This window comes from Nanorana parkeri, unplaced genomic scaffold, assembly GCF_000935625.1.
Source record: "Nanorana parkeri isolate BGI_ZX_2015 unplaced genomic scaffold, ASM93562v1 scaffold120, whole genome shotgun sequence".
NCBI classification, from domain to species: Eukaryota; Metazoa; Chordata; class Amphibia; order Anura; family Dicroglossidae; genus Nanorana; species Nanorana parkeri.
Window position 1 is genome coordinate 985,453 of NW_017306388.1, and position 12,063 is coordinate 997,515.

Genomic DNA, 12,063 nt, shown 5'->3' on the forward strand with positions numbered 1-12,063 from the left:
GCAGTGAAATCAGAGTAAGCAATTTCAGGAGAGGAGAGGAGAGGAGCCGGGACGACTGTGCAAAGGCTAAGAGTTCAGCTTTAAAGCCCACCAACTTTTTCCCATTTGGTACAGCTCGGGGATGGTTACATACAGTATGTAATGTACTGTAGCACAGATTGTCCAAAATGCCAAGAAAAAAAATCACAAATTTACTAAACCCCCCATACCTCCGCCCCAAAGGTTTTTAATGCAGTGTGTCCACCCCACTGAGGAGGTTTTCCTCATTCCCCCACTGCCTGACACCTAGATAGAAAATAAGAGGAAATCTATCCAACAGCAATACAACAGTTATTGGGGAGATTTTTCCTCATTTCTTAACACAGTGACCCCAGCACAGGAAGTGAGGACAAATCTCCATAAGGAGAGCACAGTTCTAACCCTTCCCCCATTAAAAAAACAAACTGGGCTTTAAAGTGTATGTAAACATTTTCTTTTACTTTTGGATAGAGTAGGGAAGGGTAAAAACCCATCAGGTTATTTTCTTTTGTCAGTGTCCTGCTGGGGAGACTTCCCTTCACAGGCAGGAGGCCGCTTTCCAAATGACAGCTGCTAGAAGGACAGCCTCAGTGTATTACAAGGGAGCCCTAAGGCACACCCAGGGACAGACTGAAAACATACACTAACATATGGATGCTTCTGGTGCCACATAATATGTAGTCCAAATGGGTTTCTTTAGAGAAATGTTCTTATGTACAAAGAAGTGGCTCTGATCTACGGAAGTCTCCGTGTTGATATCCAATGTGTAACTTTAGAATGGCAGACATAAGGCACAGGGAAGATTTGCAGACTGGCCTTTTCTGACCGGTGGATCACTCCACATTCTTGTACTTTGTAAACAGGTTATATAACACTCTTAGTGTCGACTTCAAGTCCAGGTTAGCAATGTCTGTAAGGAGAGGAAAACAAACATCTTTCACTTTATAGACCGTCCCTGGGGTGTAACAGATATAGATACTTTCTATATTTCCGGTCTGCAGCTTTCATTTAAATAATCCCTGGTGATCCTTCCAAAAAGGTCCTTACCCAGGCACTTCCTGTTATATGGCAACAACGCTCAGTCCCTGGTTTTAGCAATGAAGATCACCAGCACTCAAATGATGAGATAAATCCAAGTGTTCTTTTATTCAAAGAAGCATGCCACAATGGTCAAACTTGGCTGTTTGACACTTGTGACATGCTTCTTTGAATAAATGAACACTTGGATTTATCTCATCATTTGAGTGCTGTCAATCTTCATTGCTAAAACCTCGGATACGCACGGCACCATCCGTGGACATCACTACAAGCACAACCACTATCTGAACAATTGGTCTCCATTGCTGTATGGTGTGCAGGGGATATCTCTGTTTAATGCTCAGTCCCTGTCTCCCAATTGTGTTCCTGTGGGGTCACCCTTTCACGTGGGACTTTGGTGGAGACTACAAGTAGACATTTAAACAGACAATGCCAAAAGCATGGCAATTGTTAACACTGCACAGTGCTTTAGTAATCTAAATCAGAGTTTACATCTACTTCAATGACTACTCATAAGATGGTAGTCTGTTTTCAGCCAGGTCAGACCTGGAGCAGTCACTGTGCATCACTAATGTATTGGAAGCAGAGTCTACATATTTATTGAACAAATATGGCCTCTCCCATGTACAAACATAATAATTAGAAGCTACAAGTAGACAATTGTTAAAGTGACATTAAACCCTCAGATTTTTTAACATAAACCAATACTGTAATGTGTGCCTTACTGTAATCCATTGTAGTTTCCCTTCTCTATGCTGCTCTTCCTTTTAAATCCTCATGTCTTCTCATGCTTGGGGAGAACTTCCCTATGCAGCTGAGTGCCTCTTCCTGTAGTGCTGGCTCAGGTTGCAAACCTACACATAGACACCATGGGGTTGATTTACTAACCTTATAAAACACACCACGAACATGTATACAACTCTGTAGTGTGTTCCCTCCCAGCATGATCTATGGGTGGAATCTAAACACCTTTGTAGTGTGTACACACCCAGCAGGTGTGTTGTGCAAAGCCCTGCCCTGAATTGCAAGGTGATGTTGTTTAAATTAGCTCTACATTGTGTTGCTTGCGTTGATGAATGCAGGAATGTAAATGCATGAGCTAACCATTTTTGTCTAAACTGTGAAGCAGCATTATATATGCATCATGTGCATGATTTTTCCATATATATCGCATTAGTGGAAATATGCTTATAGAGACTTTTTGGTTGATAAATACGCTTTGCTGTGTAAAAATCACACGCACCTGGTGCGTGCGTGTGTTTAGGTTAGTAAATCACCCCCCCCCATGTATCCATTTCAGAGACAAGGCAGTCTGCTGCAAAACAGAAGTTCTGCCCAGCATGAGAACAGATACAGATTTAAAAAGGAAGAGCAGCAAAGAGAAGGGAAACAACCATGGATTACAGTAAGGCACACATTACAGTATTGTTTTATGTTAAAAAATCTCTTTTAGTCACTTTAAAGACTGAGAAGATGATATACATTAAACGGATCACATTTACATATATCTAAAAAATTGTAAATGGACTAGTTTCCTTGTAGGAGACTGCTAATACTTTGTGACCACTGAGCTCTAGGCACATGGCCTGTTGTCCTAGGTGCAGTTAAGCAGGTTTTACTATGCAATAGTGAGGCATGCAATTCAAGCCTATCTAGCCCTTTGTGGTTTGCTATTACACGTGCTTTATGTTATGCATTGTGTTAAGGCAGCCCATTCATTCTCCTAAAATAAGATCTGCACGATTGTTCCCAAAGCATCACACCACAACACATGGCAGTGTGCTACTGTGCTCTATGTTGCAAAGTAAGCTGCGTTGGTTTGGTGCCACTCAAAATTATCGCAACCCATAGGTCTAAATGGGTCCTAATCCATAAAAGAAAACCTGAGAGCATCCAGTGTTATGAATAATCTGTGCTGTCAATCATCATGATGGACAGCACAGGGTGGAGGGGGGTTCAGAACAGACTATTGTTTCCTGCACTGCGAGTCCTGGAGTGCAAGCTAATCTTTCTCTGATTGAAAGGCAAAGTGATAAAAACTGGATTGTGTTTTGTGATTTCCGCTAGCTCCTTATTAAAACGCAATAACCATTTAAAAAAAAAAAATCATAGTTATTTAAAAACAGATTGTGATACTTATTGATTTACTGAAATGCATATAAGAGATTAATCTGGATCTCTCCACTGAGTACCATTCTGAACCTTATTTCACAATATAAACCTTTCAACAGCACTATATCCACTAAGGAAAATATCAACATTCTTGGCCTCATTGCCCCATAATTAGAATTTATAATATACCTGAGCTGACTGTAATTGCATTTAAAAAAACAAAAAACTATTTTATTAGCCTGTAGGCAGCTGGGGTTTTGGCCTACGCAGTACCTAAAACCTCAGGTGAAACCAATAAGCCTCAAAGCATGATAATACAGGATTTTCTCCATAGAAACCCTATAATTAGGTACCAAATGAATCAATAACTCCACATTTTTACAATACTGACCTCCACATGGAGAGCAAGATTTAAAAGTTTGTATTGACAGGCAAGGAATACTTAAAGTGCCGTAACCATGGTAACAGGCAAGGGCCAATCAAAAAACGCCACGGTGTCAAATATAATGTCTAACTCTCAAGGGGGCTGGAAATTGACTTGTCAGGCTTTGTTGTGAAGCAGAGTCCATTATCACGCTGATTTATAATTCTCCTCACTTCAAGGCAATGTGCAAAGCCAGTATAAGGACTCCAATTTAAGGCATAATTTTATTCTTCAGCATACAGGCACCTCAGGGACAAAATGCTGACAGGTGCCAGGAAAAGGTACCGGGCCCCGTTTAGCTTCTAATCAAAGTTTCTGAAGGAAGACCACTTCTTGATGCCTGCTGCATATGGATTTTCTAAGACAATAATTAGATGCTGTGTGCATCAAGAACAGTTGAGTCTTTTGTGTATAGGGCTTAAAGTAGAGCTCTAGCAAAATCACTTTTCTAGTTCTGGACAGAATGAAGATCAGAACCACTTTAAGATTTTATTTGTTTTCTCATTGGGAAGATCTCTTATCACTTTCTATCCCATAGGACACACAGAGAAGTATGGGAAAATCCCACCTTTAACAGTGATCTCCATCAGAAAAAGTTCTCTCTATTCCTGTTTTGGCGACAACTGTCACATTTTGATTTTCCTAACACCTTTGGTCTCTTGGCTTCTACAAATCACCACACTTTGTAGGTCATCCCTGCCCTCTGATTAAGCATAATGGGTTTGTGTTGTCTCCTCACTAGCGGCCTTGTTAATATGCACAGATGTTTGTTATATTGAGTGTTAAAAATAAACACTTCATACCTTCTGGTCTTGCTTTAGGTTTCTTCAGTCCACCATCTTGCATCAGCTCAAATGAAAAGGAAATATTATGAACCTGCAGGTAAAAAAAAATGTTTATAGATGTATATGTCTACACATCTTCCTCTCTCCATCGGTAACTATCTTCCTCTCTCCATCGGTAACTATCTTCCTCTCTCCATCGGTAGCTATCTTCCTCTCTCCATCGGTAGCTATCTTCCTCTCTCCATCGGTAGCTATCTTCCTCTCTCCATCGGTAGCTATCTTCCTCTCTCCATCGGTAGCTATCTTCCTCTCTCTATCGGTAGCTATCTTCCTCTCTCTATCAATATCTTTCTTCCTCTCTCTATCAATATCTTTCTTCCTCTCTCTATCAATATCTTTCTTCCTCTCGCTATCAATATCGATCTTTTCGGTCTACCATTATCTACCAGTCTATAAATATACACATATACAGTATGTAGATGTGTGTGTCGTACATTATAAGGCTCATTGTACGTGCCCCGACTTACCTTTTGCTCGAATTCCTCTGGTGTCAGATAGAAGTTGTGCAGAGGGACAAAATAATTCTCCAGAAGTCCCATCAGAAGGACAAGGTAAACTCCATCTGCAAACTGAGGACAGAATAGGAAGAATAAGACCGGATGTAAAGTAATGTCAAATAAAGGACATTCACCTTTTTTTCAAGGTTTGTTAAAGGGACCGAACAGTGTATTTTCAGTGTATGGTCAGTGAGCTCTTATTTGTAGTTCTTTTTGCTGTGTTTACCTTTATTTTTAAACTGACTTTCATCTAAAAAGCTTGCTCTCCCATATTGTTGCAATTGTATAAACTATAGAGATTTGTAGACTTGCTACAAGAGGGAGCTCCCAATGGCTGAGTGCAATTACACCGATTCATTGGCTAGCACAACCACTGTGTAGCACTGCCTGCCCAAATTTACCTGAGACTCCAGCTCTGTCACCTCCAGGTTCAGCTTATTCAGATGTTTATTCACAAAAGTGATCAGCGACTGCAAGACAAATGGAGCACACAACTGTTCAATTGATGCTTTTATTTTAAGGAGCACACCGTGGTCTTGGAATGAAGAGGAGGTTCTTACCTTTTTAACAACGCTCAGTTTATCGGGAGCATGGTCAAACAGAGTGTCAAACGCATCTCGTTCTGGTGAGAGGGGAAGAATGGGAGATGTAAGTTTCTCCGCATGGTCACCCTTTGACAGGAATACAGAACACATCCACCTCTCTTCCATAACATAGGGGGGGAGATGTTCTGTAGTCCACAGAGATCTAGGAACAGTGTAATTGGTAAGAATGTAGCAGAGGCAGAGAGCACAGGAAGTTTTTCATTTACAAGATTTCTGGCAGGACCAACGTGTATTTTATAGCTCTTATGAAACAGATATAACAAAACACATTTAATGGGATATTTAACAGACCAAGGGAACAAATAAGAGAGGTTCACTGTTTACATACACGTTACCTCCCAATATCCAGCACAAAAAATGCGTTTGTCATCTTGGACAGACTCAGGAAAAGTTGGAACCTGTGTCAGATTTTTGACACCTGTGCTTTTCATAGATATTCCCCATTATTTCCCGTTCCCTTGTCACTGGGAGAAGAAAAGAGGGCAAATCTTTCCAATGACAACACAAATTACAGGAAAAACAATTTTAACTTAGTGGTAAGGAATGCAAACACTTGTTAGGATATTATTTCCGCATGTGCCCCCATTTGGGGAGATTTTCTCAGACTTCATGTCTAGGAGACACTGTGTGAGTATTACCAGTATAGGAAGTGAAGGGGAATCTCTACACTTGAGACATACAGTAACAGAAAACATCCACAGGTAAATTAAAAAAGGTAACTAGAAGAAAATATTGCGTACCAAATTTTCCCATCATTAACCTAGAAGAAAAACAAAAAAAACACGCCATCAGTTCTTGGCCATCCAAGAGTAGCTTGTCATTTATACAAATTTCGCAGCCAGCGTTGCAGCGTAAACAATACTAACTACTTGTTCAGCTTCAATAAACCAGAGTATTCAGTTTAAATAGAAAGAATATTATTAGCATTAAAGTGAAATGAATATGCAATCATTACTTTTATTTTTTACAGTTTTATGCTTGTTGTGTTATTTTAAGTTTTAATTATTCCTATAAAAGAGTAAAACAGAATAAATCTGGCCATACACGCTTCAAACTTCTCTTGTTTAGCCCCACGTTGAGCTGATTTTGCCATCATCTTCTAGATAAGTGCTGCTGCGTACTAAGCCTTTCAAACCAATAAACCCTTTATCCTTTCAGGTTCAGCCACAGGGGCTAATAAGGTCTAATATGACCCCTTACCTCTCACAATCTCTAAATAAAAATCCCCCAGGAAAATGCCCCATACTGGGGAAAGGTTTATAAATGTCCCCAGCCGACACAATGCTTTCAACCTTGACTGGTAGTGACCACTTGGGTTCTCGGACAATCAGAGGTTTCAAATCATGTGATCACTAGGTCAGCTATGACTTCATGATCACATGCACGCTGGAGGCATCACTGAAAGAAAGATTAATATAATAAGGCCATCTTCAGGCTGTACATTTTTGCACAGTGCACACAACACAACTAAAAACAACCAAGAACAGGGGTTTTGTTACAACCCCGCAACAATTAAAAGCCTTAAAAAAAATCTATCTTTATATATATATATATATACATATGTGCAAACTCTACTGCAGCCCTAAGTGAATCTTTCCACTGCTGTGTGCAACTGAAATCTGGAAGGCTGGGTTCACACTTGGGCGTTCGTAATATGAGTGTTTGACGCGCATTTTTACCGCGATTTGCGGTCAACGAAACGCGCGTTTATGAAATCTATCAGACTGTATCCTAATGGATATGCACGCAAAAATGCCCCAAAAGAAGCTCCTGTAAAGAAGTTCGGGCGTTGGGTAGCGCTGATATACGCCCAGGTGGGAACCATGCCCATTGGAATTAATGGGATTTCACTGCTAGAGCGTTTTACAGCGCTTCGATAAGCGCTGTAAAACGCCCAGGTGTGAATTCAGCAAAAAGGTTTTGCTGAATGACACATGCTGACCCTGCTACATTTAGTCTCAACTTTAGTCTCAACTTCCAGGCATCAGAGACCTTTGAATCCAGAAATAGCTGCACTCCGGGGGTCTTCACTATAAGTAAAAGTCTTTATTTATGGAGCAAATGCATACTGTAAATGTTCCTCACTATGTGTGCTCAATCGTCAACACATTTCACCATTCCGGCTTAGAAATAGAGAACTGGTTTGGGAATCTGCGGGTTGTTTGTTGTGGATTTTTTTAAGCGGAGACCTCTGGTCATAAGAAGGGATAACCAGTCTAAGCTACAACAGGCTGAGTGGTAGCACAAAGGTCGAAGAGAACAGAGGATGTAATGCCAGCCATTAGGGGAAGATCCTATACAAATCTGAATGCATCACTAAATGGGCTGGACATGGCACATGTCAATAAGAAAATAATGTGGGCTGCCATTGCTGGCCTCCAGAAAAAGTTAGTCCCCTGGCTGTCTGACTATTTTCCACATGCTATTTCATTTTACATTACCAAAAAGAGTAAGTGGGGCCTGTAGGAGAATTATAGACACCTCAGTTGGCCCGAACTTGACCAGTCAGTGACCAGACTATTTGTGCCTTGCAGGCTGGGGTCACGATGGGCCTGTGTTCTGCGAGTATCCAGCTGTGACCTCACCTCATACTCGATAAGACAAACACGGCAGCACTTGGCAACCTGCAGATCTCATAACTAGTTCACACCAGAAGATCAAATCCTCATTATTACTGAGCTGCGGCTGGCTGGAGATTAGTTAAAAAGCAATTATATTTTAGTCATGTCTCAATGGCTCCACCGCCTCATCAGGCCTTCATTTTCAGCCTGTCAGTCACAGCAAAGCTCACATTATTTATTGTGTAACAAACAATACAGAGAAGAGCCGGAGTTCTAGAGAGAGATCACGATGACATTGGGGACACTGAGCTTAGATCGTACATGGTGTACAATATGGATATGAAGCTGCTGGACAGATGCTTCTAACATGAGAACTGTCTGTATTGCTTATAAGGCCTCATACACATAACATAGCTGTACCCCCTTACTGTAAATCCCAGCATATTTCCCCCTATCAGGGAGCCACAGGTGCTGTGTACAGCCTCCCACAGAAGTCAATGGCTGGACAGGGGTATAAGTCAGTACTTGTACACAGCTGCGTATGGACCTAGATCACTGGACGCAGGTCGTCTGCATCCAGGGATTTTAGTCCCTACGTATATGCGGTTTTATGCAAGTACTGGCGTACTCCCCGGTACAGCCATTGACTTCTATAGGAAGCTGTACAGAGACAGACTGAGTTCAGGGACATTCATCTATGTGTCTGCATCAGGTAGTCAAGCCTGTAACTGTCAGTCTTGCTATGTCTTATGGGACTTGTAGTTCCACAACAGCTGGAGGCCCCCCCCAGATCTATCCCAAACCACAGGTAATCATTCCACGAACAATTACATGTGGATATAGAGATGCGATCGATGTTAACCTGTAACTAACTTGACCTGGCACATCTGCTGCATCTATACGGACACACCTGGGATTCCTGTTGCAAGAATCATGTCTTCCCGCAGCAGGAAGCCCCAACTGAATGTAGTCTTAGAATCGCATGCACACCATTGAAGAAAACTACAAGGAGGACATCTATTCACTACCAAAGGAAAAGTGGCCTTTAAAAACTACCGAGGACCTCTTCCTCAAGCAGCAGTGGTCACTGCCTGCCAGAGATAGCGTTTCTCAGTAGCCCCTAAACGTTGCTTTCGATGAATAAATGTCCTCCTTACACTTTTCTTCAATGGTGTGCCTGTGATACCCCTGTGTCCAGACTTTGTATTTGAGGGCACCATCTGTCATTTCACTACAGCACCCATGTACCTTCAGGTAAGGAGTGCGCTGGATTACACAAATATAGGAAAGAACTAAAACTGCTGGACCCAATGCCTGTCTATGGGGAGTCGGATGTAGACATACGTGTCACCATCACATTACCCCCGATCCAGCACAATCAGGTTCAGCAAAATGGAAGCCTCATGTGTGAAGGGGCCTTAGAAAGGAACATGAAAATAAACACTTCTTGAGAGGCACATGGAACTGCCATTTCCAATCCCCTCCTGAAACTGCTAGATGTCTGGCTAGTACATTGACCACCTCGGTTCAATACATTTTGAGTAACTGATCCAGGTCTTTATTTTCATACATGTTTCAGGTAACAGGCTGAAGTACTGAAGCAACAAAGTAAACATGAGAGCCAGGAAACTAGAATAATGAGAAGTAGCATGGTGGCCTCCATGTCTCTTTCAGGAAAAAGAGAAAAGATATAGAGAGAATAGATTGCCTTGAAGAGGATAACTGTTAATTTCAAAACTTACTCCATTGTGGTGGTCAGCTCCTCTGTCACATGGGCCGTCTGCAGGATCCCTTCACGTTTCTAACATAAGACATATAATAGGAAGAGGAAAAATTTAAAAAAATAAAAATAAAAAAAAAACGTACAACTAATGCCTAGACACATAAAAAAAAAAAAGTTTAGAAAAAGCCAAATAAAAAAAACCGAAAAAAATAAAAACAACTCAACCAGAGATGAAAACTGGTGGTTTAGTCCTTTTTGGCGCATTCATTCACAAGTTTATAACTCCAATCAGTGTTTTTCAAAGTCAGCAGAAACGCTGCATGCCCCCTCCCCCCCCTCCCTGTACAGTAAACAGTACAATTTGCTGTGATTGGCGCACCGTCTGCCAACACCCATGAGTAGCTGTGCGTTTAGCGTGGCTTGCTGGTATGAATGGGCCCTAACTGGAGAAGGGGCTTCATTTAGAAAATCAAGTAAACATCTGAACTGTAACAGGACCAGTCAAGAATTCTAAAATTAAGCTCTGCTGCCATCTTGTGGTGCTCTAGCGAATTTTCAGCGACAATGCAACAAATTCATAAAAGACAAATTTATATTCTGAATTCTGAATTCTGCAATAAATGGCTTTTTGGAGCTGCATATTTGTTCCAGATCAGTGACTCAGAGGTGAGCATTTCAGCCAGGCAGCAAGCATAGTCAGAAGCCTTCATGTTTCTTAACTGTCCTCTATATTGTGAGCAAGTAAAGTAAACCGTAAACCATTTCAATGGACGCAATACAGCCCGACTGAGCTTTCACTGGCAACATACATTCCAGATGCATCAAATTAAAATTCGAGGTGTGCAAATTCTTACAGTTTGTTTTCTTTAGAAAGCAGCCACAACAGGAGTAGATAAGCCCCTGTCGGCATGCTGCAGAGAAAGATCCTTGCTCTCTGCGTGGAAGCAATGGTCTCCCCTCCAGCACAACCCTTGCCAAGTCAGACTTCCAGCTCTGCAATCAGCAAAGCTCATGCTCTCTGCTGATTGGAGAGTTCTAGCTCTGATTCAGCCAAGGCATTTTGGACCTCGGCAGAGAGACAACTTCATTTTTTGCAAAGGGCCAAACAATTAACATGAAATTGTGCAGTTCTTCAGAATATTTTATATTATGTTAGAAAATTAAAGCAAGAAATAGCTGGATAGCACATGTATTCAGATCTACTATAGAAGAGAAGAGGCTGAGCATACTGCAGAGTATTCCGTGTACTACATCAGCCATGGTTGTGGTAACCATGTTTTATTACATAATCTCAATAATACATTTCAGGCAGTTAATTACCTTTACCACCACCACTTGTACACACACGTGCTCAGGAAGTCGAATTGGAGCCCGAAAATGCATAGCCAGGGCCACCAAAAGGTGCAAAATGGCAACCAAATTCTTTCCATGAATAGCTGCAAAGATACAAGAAAAAAAAAAAACAACACATGTCAGAAACAAATGTAAAAATATCACTTTGCTTAAAAAGAGAAAGGTCGGTGTGAAAACAATAGACTGTATACAGTTTTCAGTGAATGCAAACACCCATGATGCTCCGGGTAGTCAGAGAGCAGGTAATCACAGTCTAGGTTATCAATAACATGGCAAAGCTTAGCACAAGTTTTTTTTTTATCCATGGCATAAAGAGGTACTTTTTAAATCAAAAATATAAATTTGATTTCCCATCCTCTGGAACTCTACCCCAATCTGTCTGCTTATCTCCTACTCTCCCACAGCTTCTAACACCATCTCTTTGCCAATGACAACCAAATCAATCTCTCCACTCCTTAGCTCACCCCTTCTGTCTTCTCACACATCACAAATCTACTCACTGACATATCAACATGGATATCACACTTCCTCAAACTCAACCTGTCCGAAACTGAGCTTATAATATTTCCTCCCATGTCCTCTGCCCTGACTTCTCCATCATGACCAAGAGCATGATTATCAACCCCTCCCATCAAGCCAGGGTGCTCAGTGTAATCCTTGATTCTGAGCTCTCCTTTCAGGTCACATCCCATCACTATCCAAATCCTGCTGACTCAACCTCCGACACATTTCCAAAACGTGCCCCTTTTTAACAAAGGACACCACAAAGCTTTTATGTCACCTCAACTATTTGCAACTCTTCTTGTTAGATTGCCTCAACACAGGTTTATCCCCCTTCAGTCCATCATGAATGCTGCTGCCAGGACTCATCCACCTTAGCGACTATT

The 12,063-nt window shown here is 41.4% G+C and overlaps 1 protein-coding gene across 1 annotated transcript in view; it reads right to left on the minus strand.

Annotated features, from left to right (window-relative positions):
• Window positions 1–719: 719 nt before the first annotated feature.
• PARVB (parvin beta) overlaps window positions 720–12,063 on the minus strand; it is a 39,714-nt gene continuing 28,370 nt past the window's right edge. The window contains exons 6-13 of the mRNA XM_018553451.1: window positions 11,144–11,259; window positions 9,843–9,901; window positions 6,280–6,299; window positions 5,495–5,556; window positions 5,336–5,404; window positions 4,905–5,006; window positions 4,396–4,468; window positions 720–928 (exon numbers count right to left, since the gene is read on the minus strand). Of these exons, the coding sequence (XP_018408953.1) occupies window positions 852–928; window positions 4,396–4,468; window positions 4,905–5,006; window positions 5,336–5,404; window positions 5,495–5,556; window positions 6,280–6,299; window positions 9,843–9,901; window positions 11,144–11,259 (578 nt within the window). The 3' untranslated portion in view covers window positions 720–851. The remainder of the gene's footprint in view (window positions 929–4,395; window positions 4,469–4,904; window positions 5,007–5,335; window positions 5,405–5,494; window positions 5,557–6,279; window positions 6,300–9,842; window positions 9,902–11,143; window positions 11,260–12,063) is intronic.